General features: G+C 52.8%; 1 protein-coding gene across 3 annotated transcripts in view; it reads right to left on the bottom strand.

The window, feature by feature from the left end:
* The window catches only part of LOC133361896 (leukocyte tyrosine kinase receptor-like), a 77,345-nt gene that overhangs the window by 32,851 nt on the left and 21,251 nt on the right, over positions 1-23,243 (bottom strand). For 2 of the 3 annotated variants that reach the window (XM_061580877.1, XM_061580884.1), the window contains 8 exons: positions 22,265-22,586; positions 18,512-18,654; positions 13,173-13,361; positions 9,934-10,005; positions 8,465-8,642; positions 4,512-4,662; positions 2,899-3,030; positions 1,327-1,471 (listed from right to left, as the gene is read on the bottom strand). In XM_061580877.1, the coding sequence (XP_061436861.1) occupies positions 1,327-1,471; positions 2,899-3,030; positions 4,512-4,662; positions 8,465-8,642; positions 9,934-10,005; positions 13,173-13,361; positions 18,512-18,654; positions 22,265-22,586 (1,332 nt within the window). The remainder of the gene's footprint in view (positions 1-1,326; positions 1,472-2,898; positions 3,031-4,511; positions 4,663-8,464; positions 8,643-9,933; positions 10,006-13,172; positions 13,362-18,511; positions 18,655-22,264; positions 22,587-23,243) is intronic. The other variant, XM_061580888.1, reaches the window with a different exon arrangement.

Genomic DNA, 23,243 nt, shown 5'->3' with positions numbered 1-23,243 from the left:
GGTGTGAGTGTAGAGTAACAAGGCTGGGTAGCGATGTTGGTGGTGCTGAAGTGGACAGCAACAAGGCTGGGTAGCGATGTTGGTGGTGCTGAAGTGGACAGCGACAAGGATAGGGAGGATAGTGCTGGTGGTGAAGTGGACAGCGACAAGGCTGGGTAGCGATGTTGGTGGTGCTGAAGTGGACAGCAACAAGGCTGGGTAGCGATGTTGGTGGTGCTGAAGTGGACAGCGACAAGGATAGGGAGGATAGTGCTGGTGGTGAAGTGGACAGCGACAAGGCTGGGTAGCGATGTTGGTGGTGCTGAAGTGAACAGCAACAAGGCGGGGTAGCGATGGTGGTGGTGCTGAAGTCGACAGCAACAAGGCGGGGTAGCGATGGTGGTGGTGCTGAAGTGGACAGCAACAAGGCTGGGTAGCGATGGTGGTGGTGCTGAAGTCGACAGCAACAAGGCGGGGTAGCGATGGTGGTGGTGCTGAAGTCGACAGCAACAAGGCTGGGTAGCGATGGTGGTGGTGCTGAAGTCGACAGCAACAAGGCGGGGTAGCGATGGTGGTGGTGCTGAAGTGGACAGCAATAGGTCTGGAGATGACGGTTCACCAACTCATTCGCCGATTCATAATATGATTCATTCACAGACTCATTCACCGATTCATCCTCTGTCTCATTCTCTCATACACTAAATCATTTCTTGCCTGATCTTCTGATGTATTCACAGACGTATACAAGAAGCTTCTGTACACACTCCCCCTTGTTTATCCACCACCCCCTCCCCTCCCGAAGTGAGACGCTTCCACCTGCACGAAATTGTGTCAGCAGAGCCATTCGTCCATTTAAATGCAGATCACGGTGACACCTGTATGAGGCACTCGCTCGCTCCCTCGCCTGCCTGCCCACCGGCTCACTCACGCTCGCCTGGTCACTCTCTTAGCCTCTCACTCAATCACTCACGTGCTCGCTCTCTCACTCGTCCACTCGCTCGCCTGCTCACTCTCTCACTCGTCCAATTGGTCTCTCACTCACTTGCCCACTCGCTCTCTCACTCACTCCCCACTAACTCACCCACTCACCTACTCGATCTCTCACCCACTCACTCACTCGCCCGCAGTGAAGTGTAACCAAAGTCGTGGCTCGCTATGTCCAAGCGGTTGTCACACTCGCTGCTAAATTGACGACCACTGCACAGGGTGATCCACCTATAGCAACAAAACCCATGTGCTACCCATTTTTTTCCAAACTTACAAAGTGCGACTCAGCCTTTGGGGGCAAGAGGGCGGGGCGGGGGGGGGGGGAGGGGGCGTTGTAGGGGGAGAGGTAAGGGGAGTCACCGGCCGCCCCCGTGTGCCCGCTGGCTGGCCGCACGGATGGGTCTCGCTCGTAGCGTTCCTCGACGGCGCCCTCGCGGTTGCCCAGGTACGCGTTGCCTCCTCCGCCAGCCGCAACCAACAGCGGCACTGGGACTCCCTCTTGCATCTGGGGGGGGGGGGGGAGACGAGGGGGCAGGGGGCGGGGGGGTGGGCTAAGGTTCAAGTCTCAAGTTCGTGTTGTTCAACCAGGATGTGAGGTTCATTTGCCATAGTGACCAAATAAAAATAGGACAAAGACTTTCAGCGATGATGCAAATAAGAATCGGCACAAAAGCAACTGCGTTGGACGAGAAATGCAAGATGTTGCACAAACGTCGATCAACGTTCATAATAACAACTTGCCTTGAGCCCAAGTCAAACCGGAGATATTTATGGACCGAACAGAGCACAATTACAAAATGAAGTAACAGGAACATTAAACAGATCGAGAATCATACTCTCTGGTTCTTACGCTAAAGTCACGTGGATAGAAAAATAATAAAATAAAATAAAAATCACGATGTTTCGATCGCAACACAAGCAATCGTCTTCAGGTGAAAAGATACAGGAAGAAATGCAGCGATATTTACTGCAGCCAGAGGTTATAGAGGTTTGAGGTGGGTACAACCCAAGGGTAAGTGGGCGGGGCTACCCCCCTCTCGCCCGTTACGGCAGCCCCCCCCCCTTCCTCCCCCCCTCGGATTAGCCGAGGTTTGCCGAGCTCTGCGATCTTACATTGACTTGCAAATTCTATCTCTAGCCCCGCCCACTTACCCTTGGGTTGCCCCTACTACAAACCTATATAACCTCTGGCTGCAGTAGCTCTCTCGTTATATTTATTCCTGCCTCAGCAGTCCGCCTGCTGTAGTTTTTTTCACCTGAAGACGATTGCTTGTGTTGCGATCGAAACGTCGTGATTTCTATTCGTTATTTTTCTACCTACGTGACTTTACCGAAAGAACCAAAGAGTATGGAGTCCTGCGGTCACGAAAGCTTCAAATCAAGATAGATCTAGAATCACTATTGTATTAGCATATACATAGGCAAGGAGATATGATGTGAAATGGGCGATGTGAATCTATGGGCAATGTGCGTATCGGGGCAATGCATGTCTAAAGGCAATGTCAGTCATTGGGCATTGTAAGTCTATGGGCAATCTTCTTGGTTCTTTCGGTAAAGTCACGTAGAAGAGAAATAATAAAATAATAAAAATAAAACATTAAATTCCCACGACGTTTCAGCCACAACGCAAGCAGCCGTCCTGAGAATTTTATTATGTTTTATTATTATTTTACTATTTTCCTTCTACGTGACTTTACCGAAAGAACCAAGAAGATGAATCCCTGCAGTCACGAAAGCTTTAAATCGAAATTCAATGGGCAATGTCAGTGTGTGGGCAACGTGGGTCTGCGGGCAATGGTAGGTCTACAAAGGTCTCCCAATGCCACGTCATTCGTGGAGATATTTTACGATACTTTCTAGCGGGATGGCTGAAGGGGGGGTGGGGGGTGGGGGTCGGGGTGGGGAGTGGGGGGGTGGTTGGGGGGGGCGAACCCGGAAGACGAAAGTGGCTCCGCCGCCCCCGCCGCCGCCTCCCGCCCACCAGCTGACGCTGCCGTTGGTGCGATGTTCCTCCTCGATGCGATCGGACTCCCCGAGGCAGATCTCCTGGATGTCCTCGACCGTCTAGAGCGGCACGACAGGGCGAGCAGCTTCAGACAGGGCGAGCAACTTCAGACAGGACGAGCAGCTTCAGACAGGACGAGCAGCTTCAGACAGGACGAGCAGCTTCAGACAGGGCGAGCAGCTTCAGACAGGGCGAGCAACTTCTTTAGGCAGAACGAGCAACTTTAGACGGTGAAGATCTTTGGAGGTGCCACGGTGGCTAGGAGATGTTAACTACCTCGCCTGGTATACAGGAGGTCGTGGGTTCGATCCAGACCCTGATGCCTGCTTGTATATTTAGAGTTTCCAAGTCCCTTTCTCCCTGTGGTCAGATGGATTTATCTCTGGATAACTTCTGAGACTCAGCGGGCAAAATGTAATAATAATCATTTATAATCCATAGCACAGTTAATCCACTGCTGAATGAAGGCCTTCCCCGCACTGTGCATGCGTTGCTCAACCGCGTATATTCGTGTTCATGCTGCACTTCTTTCACACCGTACGTAGCCAACCGTGCTTATCGGAGGTGCGGGGGAAGGACAACAAACTGAACACAGACGGCAGTTCTAAAGAGAAGAGTTTTCAATCGACATGATGTGAAGGTGGATGGGTCCAGTGGCTTCCTAACATCGGAATGAAGATCGATCCAGACGGCCGCAGGAGGGCATCTGAACGCGCGCGCGATGCGGCGACCGTCATTGTAAGGGAGGTTGGTCCAGGGGGTGGTAGCACAGGACCGGCGCCGAGACCGCGCGCCACTGACGTTAGCCGTGCACGACCGGGAATCGAACTCTCGGCTTGTGACGATGCTCGACGCAGCTGCAAGCGGAACGACCTGCGTCCAATCGCCGCGTCGTTCTACGTCGGCGAGCCGCGCGCTCCACGTTCCCGGAGCAAGAGTTTTCAAGTTTCATGTATTAGTTATAGCCCTGTGAGCCATTCGGCTCTTGAATCGGGTGCAACCGCAACAAGCAAAAAAAACAAAAACATGAACAAGAAAACATCTTAAAGTGACTATGTGCAAACAGAAAATCCAAGAAAAGACAGCAAAATATTGCAGAAAAAGCACCGTACACCAACGCTGTGCAAACATCCCAGTGGGATGCAAGTCAAACAACAACAACCACAAGATAACTTAGATTAAGGCCATCAGTCTAACTCTGTACTACAACAAACAAACATGGCCAAACCGAAAAACGTTTCAAAAATCACCAAAATAAAGCCATAAAAGCAATGAAACAGTGGTCATAGGAACTGTGAACAGTGATCATAGGAACTGTGAGGGGGCGGGAAGGATGGGAGGTGGTGGGGTGGGGGGTGGTGGGGGTGGAAGGTGGTGGGGGGTGGTGGGGGTGGGGTCCCGCGAGATGGGGGGTGGGGGGGATGGTGAGTGGGGGGGGTGGGGGGTGGTGGGGGCGGGGGGATGGGGGGGTGGTGGGGGCGGGGGGATGGGGGGTGGTGGGGGTGGGGTCCCGCGAGATGGGGGGGGGGGCTCAACTCACCGAGGGGCAGGCGTCCTCGCCCTGCTGGCCCACGAGGAGGTGCAGCACCTCGTCCTGGTAGAGCGTGAAGATGGCCGCGATGAAGACGCCGTGCGACCGCTGGTTGCTGTTCTTGCCGCCGCTGCCGCCCGCCGCGCCGTACGCGGAGATCCTGGGAGAGCGGGCGGCGAGCTTCTCAAGACAAAGAATCCCCCGCGTAGCCTTAACAGACTGTTGGGGCAAATGCTATTATCGAGCAACGGCTATGAAGGCCGGCGCGGCACACGAGGCGATGTTTTGAACACACTGAACCAGGCACTCATTTGCGGCTCAGTCGACCTAGGGGACGCCCAGACACCGGTTGAGATATTCGCCACAGGTGTTGGTGTTGGCCGTGAGTGGGAATTGAACTCAGGATGCCGGGTTCGTAGCGCAGCGTAGCGCTAACCGCTAGGCTACCGCTCCCTGTAAACACGATAACCCCCACAGCTACAACTGGAAACTTACCAATTGTGGGCTGGGGGGCAAGGGAGGGGATGGGGGTGACGGGGCGGGGGGGGGGAGCGAGGGGACGTGGGGGGCAGTGGTACCGGACTACTTGAGTACATTTGGTACTTGCGTTGAGGAAGTCCCGTGACCCTGGCTCTCAACCGTTGACACAGAATAAGAATCTGTATTTATCCTGGAGGAATCCGATGAGCCATGAAGCTCTTTTTCACACGCTGTCCCACGGCAGTGATAAACCAGGGTGGCCTGCTGGATTCGAACCGCGAACCTCTTCTGCTGCAACAAGCGCTGAATCTGGTCTGGGGCCCAGCAGGGCCAGGGGCTAACGACGCGGTCACCGCTCTCCACATAAGCACACGTTGGCTGTGCACGGTGTGAAAGAAGTTCAACATACATAGGATCACCATAACTACCACCGCCAACACGATCACCACCAATACCAACACAGCCGCCATTCGCCACCAAGTGACGGTGACGTCACCACGGCGTCTGTGCCAGGCTAGGTGCACTTTGAGGACACGTGAAGTGTTGAAGGCTCGCTGCTGACAGGAGGTCTCGGGACAGACCCAGAATGATCACCACCACCACGACCAACACCACCATGACCACCACCACCAAGACCACCACTACTGTGACCACCACCGCGTGCGACGTCTTACGCTACACGCCCTGGCGACCAGCGTGGTGAAGTATGGTCAAATAACCACCCCGCCAACTGCACAGACGTGAGACGCTCATCCAGCAGTGGATTGACAGAGTACCTGTACGCGTACAGGGGGACTTGCACACGAACAAATGTGATTATTCATAAGCGCCCTGGTGAGGTGAAAATTGGGCAGAAAAGGGTAGCAGCACATCGAATCCGCGAATCCACATTCATCTGAAAATGATATCCTGACAAATCCACACGATCCCTGCAACTCAGACATCGTCGATACGCATCTAATTTAAAGTGTCAGCGTAGCCCCAAGCGCAGTGCTGTCCGTGGCGTTCCTCGGGTAGGGCACTTGCCGGTCGTTCAATGTGAAGTCCAACGTTTCACCCCGCGTGCCGGGAGCTTTTTCAGGAGTTCAAGCGGCCAGGTGGTTCAGAGATGCGGAGAGAGCTGAGTTGGAGTCTGGGGTTTAGCCACCGGTGATTAGAAGTGCAGTGAGTTGATGGTTTTAACTCGGTCACTGATGACTTGGACAGAGACCCATAGGTCTCTTTTAGACCCATAGGGAAACAAACCTGGAGAGTCATGGACTCGACAGAGAGCCGCAGAGCCACTTAGAGACCCATATACTCACCCGGAGACCCAAAGACTTGTTTTCGACCCATCGAAAAACTTAGCGACCGCATAGACTCACACGTAGACCGACAAAGTTGTGATTAAACCATAAAGTGTAGAGAGCTGATGGTCTCAGCCTGGTCACTGAATTTCGCACAATTCCAGCTGCATGAATAATAACAATAAAAAAGCCCGATGTTGGCCAAATTGCCGAATGACGGAGACTCTCAGCAGGGCAGGGATGCGTTGGGCCCCAAGTGCGGAGAAAGGGGCCTTATCGAGGTGACCTCAGAAGTAGCTCTGCAATGTCAACCTCTGGGTGCCGCTCTCTGACACGGGGGTGATGCACCTCTGCCTGCAAGAGTACCCAAAGGAAATATTTCGTTTATTTTTTCCTTATCTTGGAAACATGACACCGATAGCAACAACCGGAATATAATTGGTGAGAAAGAAAAAGGTGACAGATGACGTTTTTTTGTAAAAAAATATAAGAAAATAAATCGCTAAATAAATATTGCTACATATCTCCTGGTGTCATTAACCGGTGAAGATTTCCCCGGACACACCAACGTACGCGGCTGCTGGGTGATGTGACGATGCCCGCGATCTCTGAATGTCATTGATCGGCTTCGTGGGGATGGGAATCCCACACCCACCCACCCCTACACACCCCACCCTTCCCCACACCCCCAATCATTTATTCGTCTCGTGTTGTCGCTTCCTTGAATTGACCACCGCAGCTGTCGCAGACGATCGGCTATTACACGGGGTGCCTCGGCCACTCTGCGTCTTAGCCAGAGAGAGGGCCTTGGTCTGACGGGAGACCTTTCCTCCCGCGTGAATGTTGTTGTTTTTAATTTTAAAATGAATTGAGCGACTAAACTTGCATGGGTAGAGGACTCTGCAGGGTTCGGGCAATTGCCGGACGCCCGATTGCGAACTACGTCTAGAGACGACACGTGACCACTATCGGGCCACAACCACGACTGTCCCGGGGTATTTCCGTCCCGATCGGCGCAAACCCTTGGTTCGGATGTTTCACTCTCACCGACAATGGCCGTTCGCCACGAAAGTGGCGGCGATGTCACCACGGCGCTTATGCCAGGCTAGGTGCACACTGAGGCCACTGTGAAATGTTGAAGGCTCGCTGCTGGCAGGAGGTCACGGGGCAGGATCCAGGTGCCGCGGGTCGACTGACTGAGACGGCTGACAGATGCACCACCCGTGCTCCCTACTGCGCCATCTCGCTGCGTTTTAGTCGCCCGACGCTCCGCTGGTGGTTGTGAGCGTCGCTCCTCTGCCCTCCGTTTGTGCTGGAGGGCGACTGCTTCCAACTTACCAGTCGCGCCACTATTCTCACCACTAAAAACAAAGATCCCAATTATAGCCTTAACAGAATGTTATGGATTGTGCTGGTAGCGAGTAGCACCTATGAACCTATGAAGAGGGGGGGGTAGTTGGCCAACACCACGCCCGACCACCTTTGTCTCCCCAGTGGCAATATGTACTCACCTCACTAGGTACTCATCTTAGGCTGAGCTGACGCAGGGAAGGACCCAGAACAGGTTCACACAATTGTCACTGGCGTTGGTGGTTGTGAGCGGGAATCAATTTCATGTCGCCGGGTTCGTAGCGCAGCGCGCTAACCGCTCTGCCACCGCTCTCCACATAAGCACACGTTGGCTATGCACGGTGTGAAAGAAGTTCAACATACATAGGATCACCATAACTACCACCGCCAACACGATCACCACCAATACCAACACAGCCGCCATTCGCCACCAAGTGACGGTGACGTCACCACGGCGTCTGTGCCAGGCTAGGTGCACTTTGAGGACACGTGAAGTGTTGAAGGCTCTCTGCTGACAGGAGGTCTCGGGACAGACCCAGAATGATCACCACCACCACGACCAACACCACCACCGTGACCACCACCACCATGACCACCACCACGATGACCACCACCACCACCACCACCGTGACCACCACCACCGTGACCACCACCACCATGACCACCACCATCATGACCACCAACATCATAACCACCACCACCACAATCATGATCACCACCACCACGACAACCTCCACGACCACTGTGACCACGGCCACCACCACCACCACCACTGTGACCACGGTCACCACCACCACCACAACCACTGTGACAACCACCAGCAGCACGCGTGACTGTGCCACGTACTGGTACTTCTTTGTGGAGGGCACGCGCCAGGCCTGCACCCCGCGCAGGCGAGCCCCCCCCACCAGCACGCTATGGTTCTTGTTGCGGTAGGCGTTGTTGCACTGCGCCTGCGTGGGGCCGCGCGCCCCGCTCGCTCCGCACGACGTGAAGAGCCAGTGCTGCAGCGCGTCCTCCCCTCCTGCCGGAGCAAGCGGCAGAGGTGACCCGCGTTGCCGCCGAAGGACCCGTCTGGGGCCAGTGAGTGCTGGTTGAGCGCGGGGCACGAGGGAGGTCGGGTGGGGGGCGACCGCGTGGCGATGTTCACACACGCGGCACCGGTTGCTCATTTGAGGCCGAGTTGACCTCGGGGAAAGCCAAGGACCGGTTTTAGATAATTTATAATAATTTAATCGCTGCCACTGGCGTTGGTGGCGGTGAGCGGGAGTCGGGCTCGGAGCGCAGTGCGCTAACCACTGTGCGTGTGTCATCCACCGCTGGATGACAACGATTGCCGTTATAGGCATAACAGACTGTTGGGGCAAGTGCTGGTAGCGGGCATCTACTGGATGATACACAGACGCACACGGAGGGAATGAGAAAGAGAGAGAGAGATGGATAGAGATGGATATGGAGAGGGGTAGGTTTAATCCATCTGTAGGGGGATAGAGCGTTGCTCCCTTGCGCATGGTGTGGGTGTCCTCCAGGTGCTCCGCTTTCCTCCCCACGTGTATAACGAACAGCTCGTCGATAATTGGATGAAAAAATCTTTGAAATAAAAACCGAGTGTGACAGCAGGGCCCCTCGTAAGGAGAGTCCCATGACTCAGTGCCGCTATCCTGGACAAATAAGTAATTCTAATAATAGCATTATTACTCAGACATATAATGGAACCAAAAAATATATATTTTAGATGAATTACAATATTTGGCTGCTATACATTGCTGTGGGTCTATGGGTCTCTATGAGTAAGGGTCTCTGTGGGTTTCTATGAGTCTCTGTGCGTCTGTAGAAATATGTGTTTAGATAATTTGGCTGATATAAATTTCCACCCGATAAGCCTCTTCATTGAGCCCCCATTTGTGGCCAGGTCACTTCTGACAAGTAAGGTAATAGCTCAGTGAAGCCTTACTCGGTAAAATAAAAAATAAAAGTTTAGTTTTACGATGCTTCTCTGTAGGTCTATGGGTCTCTATGGAGTAAGGGTCTCTGTGGGTCTCTATGTGTCTCTGTGCGTCTGTATAAATATGTGTTTCTATTGTTGTTGTAACGCTCTCACCGCGTGCCCTAACTGGACATCTGCGAGAGAAAAAATAAGAGCTTCATAGCTCATCGGATTCCTCCTGCAGTCTAAATAAATATTCTGATTCTGTTTGTCAGGCAACGCGGCAACTCTGACAGCATGCGGCCTATCCACGGGGGGGGGGGGGGGTTAATCCTGAAGGTGACGAGTGAGTGGGATGGGGGTGTGTGTATATTTATTTATTTGTTACCCGGTCCACGGCTCAGAGGATCTCCCAGGGCGCTGGGATCAGGAATGTGGTCCCTCTTGGCAATAACGATGTCTGCAACACGCACACAAAAACACACACACGTGTTTGTGTGTGTCAGTGCACGTGTGTGTGTGTCAGTGCATGTGGGCGCATTATACGTGTGTGTCGGAGCACGTGTGTGTGTGTGTCAGTGCACGTGGGTACATTGCACATATGTCCGTGTGTGTGTCAGTTTTTGCGTCAGTCCCTATGCGTGCAATGCACGGGTGTGAGCGCATTGCACGTGCATAGATACGTGCACACGTGAGTACGCGTTCGCGCGCGCGCGTGTGTGTGCGTGTGTGTGCGTGTGTGTGCGTGTGTGTGTGTGCGTGTGTGTGTGCGCGCGTGTGCGTGTGTGTGCGTACGTGTGTGTATGTGTGTGCGTACGTGTGTGTGTGTGTCTGCGTGTATGTGTGTCCGTGTGTGTGTGTGCGTGTGTGTGTGCGTGTGTGCGCGCGCGTGTGTGTGTCGGCGGGCGGGCGGTCGGCAAGAATGTTCCAGAGGGACTTTACCGAGTCACACGAGCGACAGAGGAGATCTGCGACACCCGCGAGAGAGACTCAGCCGAGCGGCAGAGCGAGTCCCGACTAATGAGGCGGGACGACTCTGCTCACAAACGCGCGTGTTTTCATTGCGAGCCCCATGAACCACGCGGTTAAAAGTCTCGACTGAAACAACGCAATGACATTCATTATTATTGACACTGCCGCGGCTTTCCTTGTGAAATGTTATACATCACCCCACCCTCTTGCCTATATGCATCTGGTAGTTCCACAGCGTTGGTTCGAGCATTGCCTGAATCTGCTGCTGATGAGACACTGCATTTTCCGATTTAAAGCTTTCGTGACTGCAGGGATTCATCTTCTTGGTTCTTTCGGTAAAGTCACGTAGAAGGGAAGTAATAAAATAATAAAAATAAAACATAATAAAATACGATTCTCACGACGTTTCGGCCACAACGCAAGCAGCCATCCTCAGGTGAAGAACAGGTCTGTCGGGGAGACAGCGTCTGAAAGAAACACCACCACGCTTGGAGCGTATATTTAAGCTGGGTTGGAAGGGGGGAAGGGCGCCTTGACTAAAGAATTTGCATATCAAGAGGAATTTAGCATATTTATGGGAAATGCAGATATGTGATTAGTACTACTTGTGAAATGCGTAGGAAGTGGGCGGGGGTTTCAATCCAGCTTAAATATACGCTCCAAGCGTGGTGGTGTTTCATTCAGACGCTGTCTCCCCGACAGACCTGGTCTTCACCTGAGGACGGCTGCTTGCGTTGTGGCCGAAACGTCGTGAGAATTATTTTATAATGTTTTATTTTTATTATTTTATTATTTCCCTTCTACGTGACTTTACCGAAAGAACCAAGAAGATGAGCCACTGAATGTCGAAACCGGTCCTTGTCTGGCTCTGCTGCTGATGAGAAAGTGAACGTCGAAACCGGGCCAGAATGGCGCTTTTCTTCGGCCGATAAATCACTGTCAAAAAAGGCCGTGTGGCTGATGGGACGTATAAAAACAAACAAGAGAGAGAGAGTGGAGAGACGGGATATGGGAAGGATGTGCCCTGCCTTCTTGTTTTCCCTTTCCAATAAACTCATTTTAAGTGCCACATCTCGCCGTGTCTTCATTTGACCTCGACGGCCCTGCAGTGTAACAAAATCAAGCACACATCATCCTCCTCCTCATCGTCATCGTCATCATCTGGGCAAACACGTGGAGTGAACTGTGCTGCAGTGCCGCCCGCCTGCCCTGGGAATCCACAGACGATGCTCGCCCCCGAAAATCATCGCCCTCGGCGGTTCCTGCAAAGATTCGCCCTCCGATGATCTCACGTAAAAAAAAGCCATCTTAACTTTCAAAAATACGACAACGTGATGTCATATCTTTTTTTTCTTTCGCGGTTGTGTTGATGCTGATGCTGCTGCATGCCCCCCCCCCCCTTATGTGTTTTCAGTTAGTTCGGCAAGATGTCCGACGTTTCGCTACCACGGGACGGGTGGGGGGTTGGGGGAGGCTTCAAATGCATGCATACCTGGTGTCGTGTGTAAACATCATGAGCATTACATTTCGATTTAAAGCTTTCGTGACTGCAGGGATTCATCTTCTTGGTTCTTTCGGTAAAGTCACGTAGAAGGGAAATAATAAAATAATAAAAAATACAACATAATAAAATAATTCTCACGACGTTTCGGCCACAACGCAAGCAGCCGTCATCAGGTGAAGACCAGGTCTGTCGGAAAGACAGCGTCTGAAAGACAGCGTCTATTTTATTATTTCCCTTCTACGTGATTTTACCGAAAGAACCAATAAGATCATGAGCATTGGGGAGACAAAGGTGGACGGGCTTGGCACTTTTCACGCCACCCATTGGAGCGACCATGCAGGCCTTAATAGGTGCTCGCTAACAGCACTCTATACAATGAGGCTGTACGCGGGATGTTTTATGTGGTGTGCATTAATATAACGTAATATCAAACCGCTGATTATTTACAAATCCAAGTGCCGTATATTTGTTTAGTAACGTTTCTTAAAGTCGTCACCCGCATGTATCGATCGGCTGGTGGCGTGTGGCGGGGAGAAGTGAGGGTACTGCCACCTCATGCAGCGTAGAAGAGAAGGCCAAGTACCCCACGTATGCGTGTTGAACTTCTTTCGCACCGTACGTAGCCAACCGCGCTCATCGGAGTTGCCCGGAGGAAGGACAACAAACCAAGAGCGAAAAGCAGTTCTCGAGAGAAATTAGTTTTCAATCGCGACGACGATTTAAAAGTGGACAGCTTCAGTGGCTCCCTAATATCGGGGGTAAAAACCCCCGAGGAATTTGCTAACTTCATTCTATTACGAACGCATCTCGTCCTCACACGTACCCCCCCCCCTCCGCCAACAGCGCTCTAAGCAGTTGCATTTGGAGGCTTGCCCCCTCTTTTCTCTCCGCCTGATGAAGGCCGCTTGTGTTGCGGTCGAAACGTCGTGGGTTTTTTGCTTTTATTTTTCATTTATTTGTAATTTTTATTATTTTTTATTTTTTTATTGTTTTATCTACGTGACTTTACCGAAAGAACCGAGAATATGAATTTGACCCAACCTCCCTCGCCTGTTCGACAGCTACACGGAGGGGGGGGGGGGGGACCTTTGCCCCGTGCAGATTGTTCCGTGCACGTGCGGGCGAGCGGTGACCGCATGCGCACTGCTCGCCTTCGGTGTTCAGGGACGGGCGCTTCTCCGAGAACTCGAAGTTTGCGGCCTTCTCTTCCCGCCGAGCCGCGCGGCGCCCCTCCGTGGCCGCCGCCGGATGCTCGTCCTGGGATTCTGGGGCGCAGAGTAGCAATCCGTCTCCTCCTGGGACGTCCCGAGTAGCCCCGCACCTCCGATCGGCACGGTTGTCTACGTGTGGTGCGAAAGAAGTTTGGCATACGCACGCGCGCACGTGTACACACACACACACACGCGTATACACACAAAGATAAAGATCCCCCGTATAGCCTTAACAGACTGTAGGGGCAAGTGCTGTTAGCGAGCACCTATGAAGGCCGGAACGGTACACGAGGGGGTGGGTGGCCAGCACCACGCCCGACCGCCTTTGTCTCCCCAGTGGCGATGTTTACATATCGCACCAGGTACTCATTTGAGGCTGAGTCGACCTAGGGGAGGCCCAGGACCGGTTCAAATAATCGTCACCGATGTTGGCCGTGAGTGGGAATCGAACCCGGGTCGCCAGGTTTGTAGCGCAGAGCGCTAACCGCTACACTACCGCTCCCCATACGTGTACACACACACACACACGTACACACACACGCGCACGCACACACACGTTGTCTGCTATCATGCGTTGCATCTCATCAGAAAGATACATCGATTCCTTGCTCAAATGTCCCAGCAATATTTACTAATATAAATGGGTAATGAGTTTTAGTATGATTATTATTGTCTGTGACTCAATCGCTACTATTATGTAAGCCTAACTATTGTTTAGAAAGTGGTTATCAGAATATATTTGTTTCATTCTTATCAGGCTCCATGGTGTTAAGTGCAGTCTCCAAGTCTTATCATCCTCTCCCTGGCCTTTCTGTTTATGTGCCATGAAGAAGAGCCCTTGCCCGAAACGTTGCCTATTTTATATACTAATGGTTTCCTCGTTATGGTCGTGCTTTTTGACGAATGTATCAATTTTTTAAAATATGATTTGTGCTTATGCAACCGCAGTGCCAACGTAGCATCATTAAATTTGAGGCTGAGTCGACTTAGGCGAGGCCCAGGACCGGTTCAGATAATCGTCACCGGTGTTGGCCGTGCGAACTCGGGTCGCCGGGTTCGCAGCGCATCGCGCTAACCACTACACTACTGCTCCACGCACACACACACACAAAGATAAAGATCCCCCGTATAGCCTTAACAGACTGTAGGGGAAAATGCTGTTAGCGAGCACCTATAAAGGCCGGCACGGCACACGAGGGGGTGGGTGGCCAACACCACGCCCGGCCGCCTTTGTCTCCCTAGTGGCGATGTTTGCCCAGGGCCGGTTCAGATAATCGTCACTGGTGTTGGCCGTGAGCGGGAATGGAACCCGGGTCGCCAGGTTCGTAGCGCAGCGCGCTAACCGCTCCACCACCGCTCCCCACACGTACACACACACAGACACGCACGTATACACACACACGTATACACACACAGACGCACAAACCACTTGGCTTGAAACGCAAGCGCGTGTCTGGGCAGGTTGCATGGCGATTGGAGAGTTTCGCGCGGGCGGGCGAGCGAGAGGGCAATCATGGGAGAGGAAGGACCTTATGCATGGGACAAAATGCCGTGGTTCTCGCGTTTCAAGTGGTTCCAGGGGGCAGACACGTGGTCACACATTCCGCCATGAGTGGGGACCCGATTGATTTACTTCAAGGATGTTTGTCTGCTCGTGCGATGAACGTAACACCCGGAAAAAAACAACGATGCACGCCAACCCATGTCAGTCCGGATGCCCGCCATCTCGCCGGGTCTCAGAAACTAAACTAAACATTTAGTTTAACCAGGTAAGGCCCCAATGAGCTCAGTAGCTCTTTTTCAGAAGCGACCTGGCAGTCACAAATTACAAGCTCAACGACGTGGAAAACTTAATTATATATGTTTTTGATTTAAAGCTTTCGTGACTGCAGGGATTCGTATTCTTGGTTCTTTCGGTAAAGTCACGTAGAAGGGATATAATAAAATAATAAAAATATAAAACAATTAAATTCTCACGACGTTTCGACTGCAACACAAGCAATCATCATCAGGTGTGACTTTACGTGACTTTACCGAAAGAACCACGAATATATATATTTTTAAATCCTTTATATTAAGTTCACTTGCTTGCTTGCGCGTATACGACCGTGCAAATCTTTCGGTCGTTTTTTAGCCCACTTCCCGTGATCCAATCGAACTGACATTTTGCACACAGACTCGTTGTGCGTGAAAATTTATTTTCGTGAAAGTTTTTTTTCCAAAATGTTACACTTTTTAGGGAAAAAATTATATTTAATTACCAATTGCTTAATGGTGGCAGGCAATCATCTGACTCATAGGTGGCAGCCATCTCAAGTCAGAGGACGAGAGGACTCTAGCCGCCACGCATATAAAGGATTTATAGTGAAAAACTTTGTTTTTACGGGTTAATTTTTTTTACCACGTAAGGCGCACTGAGCTATTCGGCTCTTTTTCATCAGCGACCTGGTCACTAATGATAGCTCAACAAAGTGACTTATCATGTGGAAATTATAGCAGCCAAATTACTCTAAACGGCCACGAGTGTGAACACATTACTGCGGAGGGAGCTGGTAGGAACGTTGGGTTGCTCGGTCAATGGCCAGGGTCAACGGCGGCGTGGTGTATTCCGCAAATATGCCCGACTGTGAGGGCGGGCACAAGCCGGCGTGAGTAGGTTAAACGTTGAGTTTTATAAGGGCACCACGGGGTGATCAGCCCCTCCCCAGCCAGCCAGCCCCACCCTCCCCTCCCCACCCAGCCCCTCCCCACCCTCCCTACCCAGCCCCTCCCCACCCTCCCCTCTCCACCCAGCCCCACCCCTCCCATTTTTGGATGCACGACGGACGGACGGACACAATAATCCCCTGTGGTCTGGTGTAACCAGGAGGTTCCTACCAATATTCAAATCATATAACGCACGCAGAGCAATCAACACTCGTCACCACCCTCGCTCCCAGACTAACGGACAAACACCCATCGCGTAGCAATCGGTGACATTCCAGCTCCGATGAAATTAAACATCGCTTTGACCGTCACGCGACAAACATTCCACTCGGTGGCAGAGCCGGTGAGATTGCACCGCTCCCAACCGTGCGAAGGGATCTCACAGATGTAGTTCTGCGACATCAACTTCCGCTGACCGTTCGCGTTGCCTCCGCAGAGATTTCCGAATGGATTCTTCGTCCCGTGACGCCCGTTGCGCAATCGGGATTAAAATAACGAATTGGGAGGGGGGGGGAATGTAAACACAATAGTAGCAAAAAATGTCCAGCCCCCTTAATTAGAAAAAAAAATCGTAAAGTTGCACCGTGAATTACTCAATTGGGATCACAAGCAAAGCAGCAATCATCGCTCCCCGCCCCCCCCGTACTGCAAAAACCTGGAAAGGACCCCGTGAAAACAGTCCCAAGACTCAGTGAGGCTTTCCTGCAGGTAAACCAGCAGAATTATAACAATGATGATGATGATAATAATATGAATAACAATATTGAGCGTTCATCAATGTGAGTGCGCCTTTGCAGGACACGTTGGTGAGGCGGTGGCGCATCGCGACGTTTGTGAGCACGCTGCTGCTGATGATGATGTTGATGATGTTGATGTTGTTGATGATGATCTTCATGATGTTGATGATGATGATGTTGTTGTAACCCCTCCCCCTCTGCACCCCCCTCCCCCTCTGTACCCTCCCCCTCTGTACCCTCCCCCTCTGTTACCCCCCCCCCCTCTGTACCCCCCCCCCCCCCACCTCTGTACCCCCCACCCCGTACCCCCCCCCACCCCTCTGGGCCCTTTGAGGTCGCGGAGTGGGACGCGGCGAGCGGCTCGTTCTGGCTCGAGTCGCACACGAGGGGCACTCCAGCCTCGAGACCGGAGCGCGTGCACACGCGGCCACCACACTCGTAACTTCACTTTATTATTAATAATAATAGCATACTACTACTACCGGCAACGATCATGATACTGATACAATTAATGCGCAGCCCCTCCCCCCACCCTTGTCGATCCACTGCTGGATGATGAACGCCATCGCATTTAGTCGCCATCAATCGCGATGTTAAGATGCAAGGAGTGTTAGTAATTGTCTGTTAATTTATTTAAGCTGCTGCTGTAATGTTACCTCTACACGTTGCGCCCGATTGTGTTGTGCGTTCAGTGACAAACAAACAAACAAACAGCCAATCGCAATGCGGTCGTCAACAGCACTCGGTGTGTGTGTGGCCTTGAAAGGAAAACAAAAACAACGTCATGGGCGACGGCCATTATTGATCGCACACATCATCATCATCATCACCACCACCGCACACACCACCACGAAGATGAGGATTCCCCCGTATAGCCACTAGCAGACTGTCGGGGCAAGTGCTGTTTGTGTGCACCTATTAAAGCCAGAACGGCACACAGAGGAGGTGGGTGGCCAGGACCACGCCCGGCCGCCTTTGTCTCCCCCACACCAGGTACTCGTTAAAGGCAGCTGAGTCGACTTCTGTGAGGCTCCGGACCGGTCCAAATATCCGCCACTGTGGTTGGTCGCGAGCGGGAATCGAACTCTGGCGGCAGGGGTTCGTAGTGCGGTGCGCTAACCACTAAACTACCGCTCCCCCCACACCACCGCTAACGCACACAAAAGATCCCCCGTATAGCCTTAACAGACTGTAGGGGCAAGTGCTGTTAGCGAGCACCTATGAAGGCCGGAACGGTACACGAGAGGGTGGGTGGCCAGCGCCACGCCCGACCGCCTTTGTCTCCCTAGTGGCGATGTTTACACACCGCACCAGGTACTCATTTGAGGCTGAGTCGACCTAGGGGAGGCCCAGGACCGGTTCAGATAATCGTCACTGGTGTTTGCCGTGAGCGGGAATCGAACTCGGGTGGCCAGGTCCGTAGTGCAGCGCGCTAACCGCTACACCACCGCTCCCCACAACACACACACGGACGGACACACCATCCCCGCAATGGCTTTTGTCTAACCATCGAACAAAAACGGTGGTCACGGCCCTTCTGCGGCCGTCTGGAACGCTCTTCCTGCCGTTGTTAGAAAGCCACTGGAGCAGTGCACATTTAAATCATCACCTATAGTGACAAAATAAAATTTTTGTTCGAACTTTTTTTTCGCGTTAAGTTTCTTGTCCTTCCCCCGCGCGCCTCCGATTCGCACGGTTGGCTACGTGCGGTGCGAAAGAAGTTCAACAAACACGAACGAGAAACTGGCGCGGCGTGTAAACATCGTGACGGCGGGGGAGTCAAACGGAGGATCGGGCGCGGGTGCTGACCGCTCACTCCCACGGCACTCACTGCACCTGGCTGGCAGTCGATGAGTCCCAGGTCGTCAAGAGCCAGGGCTGTCCGCGGAGAGCCGCGGCAAGAGAGGGAGAGCCTGGACGAAGACTCCAGCCGCCCGACGCCCACGCACACGCGCCGCCAGTGCCAGCCACCAGTAGCCCTGTGTGTGTGTGGTGGGGAGGGGAGCGGTAGTGCAGTGGTGGTTAGTGCACCACCAGTGCCAACCATCAGTGGCCCTGTGTGTGTGGTGGGGAGGGGGCGGTAGTGTAGTGGTGGTTAGTGCACCACCAGAGCCAGCCATCAGTAACCCTGTGTGTGTGTGTGGTGGGGAAAGGGGCAGTAGTGTAGTGGTGGTTAGTGCATCATCAGTGCCAGCCATCAGTAACCCTGTGTGTGTGTGTGGTGGGGAAAGGGGCGGTAGTGTAGTGGTGGTTAGTGCACCACCAGAGCCAGCCATCAGTAACCCTGTGTGTGTGTGTGTTGGGGAGGGGAGCGGTAGTGTAGTGGTGGTTAGTGCATCATCAGTGCCAGCCATCAGTGGCCCTGTGTGTGTGTGTGGTGGGGAGGGGAGCGGTAGTGTAGTGGTGATTAGTGCACCATCAGTGCCAACCATCAGTGGCCCTGTGTGTGTGTGTTGGGGAGGGGAGCGGTAGTGTAGTGATGATTAGTGCACCACCAGAGCCAGCCATCAGTGGCCCTGTGTGTGTGTGTTGGGGAGGGGAGCGGTAGTGTAGTGATGATTAGTGCACCACCAGAGCCAGCCATCAGTGGCCCTGTGTGTGTGTGTTGGGGAGGGGAGCGGTAGTGTAGTGATGATTAGTGCACCACCAGAGCCAGCCATCAGTGGCCCTGTGTGTGTGTGTTGGGGAGGGGAGCGGTAGTGTAGTGGTGGTTAGTGCACCACCAGAGCCAGCCATCAGTGGCCCTGTGTGTGTGTGTTGGGGAGGGGAGCGGTAGTGTAGTGGTGATTAGTGCACCATCAGTGCCAGCCATCAGTAACCCTGTGTGTGTGTGTGTGTTGGGGAGGGGGCAGTAGTGTAGTGGTGATTAGTGCACCATCAGTGCCAGCCATCAGTAACCCTGTGTGTGTGTGTGTTGGGGAGGGGGCAGTAGTGTAGTGGTGATTAGTGCACCATCAGTGCCAGCCATCAGTTACCCTGTGTGTGTGTGTGTGTTGGGGAGGGGGCAGTAGTGTAGTGGTGATTAGTGCACCATCAGTGCCAGCCATCAGTAACCCTGTGTGTGTGTGTGTGTTGGGGAGGGGGCAGTAGTGTAGTGGTGGTTAGTGCGCCATCAGAGCCAGCCATCAGTGGCCCTGTGTGTGTGTGTAGTGGTTCTGTGTTTAATCTCTCTCTTAAATTTTGCAATCTTTGGAAGAACGTAATCAACCAGGTAGGGTGTTGACTGTTATGTTAGCCGACTCTCTGTGTTGTATTGCATTATATTTCTAAGCTTACTAGGTTTTGTTTTCTCTTTCATTTGTACCTGATGATGATTGCTTGTGTTGCAATCGAAACGTCGCATGCTAGTATTTAATTCATAATTTTCTCTTTCTACGTGACTTTACCAAAAGAACCAAAGAGTAATTCATGCAGTCACGAAAGCGCCAAATCAAGGCTACACGGGGGGGGGGGGGGGGGTGGTCTTTGTCTTTGTACTTCTGTTAAATCAACAGCGGCAGCAGCTGCGGCATCGCCAAATTATTTGTCGAAGCTATGCGAGATCAAGAATTTGCGCGTTGCCCTGCGAGAAAATTATCGCGACTCCAGGGTCATATTTTCGCGATTGTTTCCCGGAGGTTATAACTCGAGGCCACGTAACGACATCCGCCCGTGAGCGATCCCCGCCTCCCAGCTGACACCCCACCCCGACCTCCACCCAGCCCCCCGTCATGGAGTTGGTGTAAGTGTGTGAGTAGCAGCAATGTCCTGATCGTAGCGACAAATTGTTGACATTCTAAATTATAATGAGGGGGTGGGTGGGTGGCCAGCACCCACGTCCGGCCGCCTTTGTCTCCCGAGTATCGATATTTTTTATGCACCGCGCCAGGTACTCATTTGAGGCTGAGTCGACCTAGGAGAGGCCCAGGACCGGTTCAGGTAATCGTCGGCGGTGTTGGCCGTGAGCGGGAATCGAACTCGGGTCGCCAGGTTTGTAGCGCAGCGCGCTAACCGCTGCACTACAAACACAATCACCAACAATTTAACGGGTTCACCAATAATAATTATGCTTGTGTGTGTGTGGCCTTCAAAGGAAAATAATAAATATGAGAGTTGACGTTTCGAGCAATAGCCCTTCTTCATAGCGCATCAATTATTGATAGCACATACACTCCTCTCATCTATTTGTTTTATTGTAAGGTCGGACAGTGTTATCGACGAACATGTTTATTAATTAAACACGTGATTTCACGTGTGTATGTATGTACAGGGAGCGGTGGCGCAGTGATTAGCGCGCTCTGCCGCTCACGGCCAACATCAGCGGGGAGAATATCCGAACCGGTCCTAGGCGATACCACCGAGGCCGACTCAGCCTTACACGAGTACCTGGTGCGGTGTGTAAACATCAGCGCTTGGGAGAGACAAAGGCGGCCGGGCGTGGTGCAGAGGCCAAACCCAGCCAATTCTGCATCACGCCTGCCGTCATAGGTGCTACTCGCTAACAGCACTTGCCCCAACAGTCTGCTAAGGGCTATATGGGGGATCTTTGTCTATGCCTATTGTGCACGTGCTGCATCTGTAGATGTTCTTCACGAAACAATGTTTTGCCCCTTGCTCGGAAATTCGTTTCCGTATTGGGGTCAACGCTCGGGTCAATTTCTGTAAATTCGCACGGAGGGGGGGGGCAGTAATACATTCTTACCTCTCACCGTCATCATCGTCGTCGTCTACATTAATAGTATTACGCTGTGAACGCGGTGTCGTGATGCGAGTGCTTGTTTCTCATTGCGCGTACACACACGCCGCGTGGACGACCATTCCATCTTTGCGTGCCAGGGTTCCCGTAGGGTTAACCCTGCAACTTGTGTTGTGGATTTATGAGCACGGATACAATAATGGCCTCGCTGCTTCTTCTGATGGCTGTGTTGGCAGCGGTGCTTATATGCGGCTCACCTATTTCTACCCACGATTCGCTATTTTATGTGGTTTGAATTCACTCTACATGTGGCTATGCGGTCGGACGTGTGACAACATTGTGTGTGTACTGTGCGTGTACGGTGTGTGCGTACTGCAAGTGTAGTGACATAGAATCGGTCACGTAGCAGCGTAGCGCTGGCTGCTGGCGGGGAAGGGGATCTGCAGCTAGAGCAGCCCTGACGTCAGCAGGTCACGTGATAGACCAGAGCGGGATCTAGGGGAAAGGTAAAAGTGGCACATCGAGGAACCCGCTAGTAGGTTCTAGAAAGGGGGCGTGGCCGGGGGCGGGGCCAGGCCGCGCTGAGATTAATAGAGGGGCTCCGGTAGGGGACCTCGGGGCTGTCGTGTGGAGTGGGGTCACCGTTGTGCTGCTGCTGCTGCCGGAGTCTTCACCGTCTCGGCGTCGCCAGTCAGGTAGCCTAGCAGCTGTCCTGACTGGGAGCCGTAGTTACCAAGTGTCACTGTCAGGCCGCGTTAATAAACAGAGTGCCTCCCACTCTTCGTGTCTCTGACTCAGTCACTACACAGATTTACTGGACACGTGCACTAAGGACATGTTCCATCTGATGGGATCGTCGTACAAATAGCGGAGTACTTCATGGTAGATACATAAAGATCAGAGAAGCCACTCACCGTTCCTCACCGAGGGTAAGGTTCGCGAAGGCGATGACACGCGCGTTAGAGGGGCCGTGGACGGACACGCGCAGGTCCCACGAGGGGCCGTTCCGGGTGGCCCCGAGTCGCCGGGCCGCGACCCCGGCACAGAAGCGGCAGCCGCGGGCGGCGAACCCCAGAGCCGGACTCGTCGCGAGGACCGCGTGGTCACCGTGCCGCGCGTCAAACCCCCCCGGCACCGGCACCGCACCGGGATCCTCCCCTCCCTCGATCCCTGCGTCCCCATCCTCGGGCCACTGGTGGTGGTGGTGGCTAGCGGGGCTCAGGGTGAGAAAGTGTCCTGGGGCAACAGGGAGGGTGGAGAGGGAGGGAGGGGGAGCGGTGGAGGTAGTGGTTAGCACACTGCGCTACGACCCGAGGTCGACTGCCGCTCACCGCCAGTGGCGATACTGTCTGTCTGAACCGTGGATATGCCGCCACGAGGTCGACTCCGCCTTAAATCGAGCACCTGGTGCGGTGCGGAAACATCAGCACTTGGGAAGACAAAGGCGGATGGGCTTGGTACTGTTCACGCCACCCATTGGAGCGACCATGCTGGCCTTAATAGGTGCTCGCTAACAGCACTCTATACAATGAGGCTATACGCGGGATGTTTTATGTGGTGTGCATAAATATCAGTCCCTCCAGAAAAACGCGGAGTTTTTTGGTGATTGTTGCGGGCAAAAATCGTTGATTATGCGGCACGTTTTCTTAAAAAATGCGATGGAATATGCGGGATATTTATGCAGTTTTATGCGATTAAATTGCGGAAACTTGCAAAAATTGCGGTTTGATGAAAAAGAGAAAAAAAAGTGATTCCCCCAACACCCTATTCACTAGGCTACTACTTTAATGTAAAGAGTCATTTCTTATTACTTCCTATGATAAGCAAGCATACTACATCACAGAAAGTGCTGGGAATATTTAAGTTCTCATCTTGTTTTATTTCAGACCTTAA

The sequence above is a fragment of the Lethenteron reissneri genome, chromosome 8 (assembly GCF_015708825.2).
Source record: "Lethenteron reissneri isolate LAM-NWPU_2019-01 chromosome 8, ASM1570882v1, whole genome shotgun sequence".
Taxonomy (NCBI): Eukaryota; Metazoa; Chordata; class Hyperoartia; order Petromyzontiformes; family Petromyzontidae; genus Lethenteron; species Lethenteron reissneri.
Note: the sequence above shows the minus strand (reverse complement) of the source record. Positions and strands in the feature narration are given on the sequence as shown.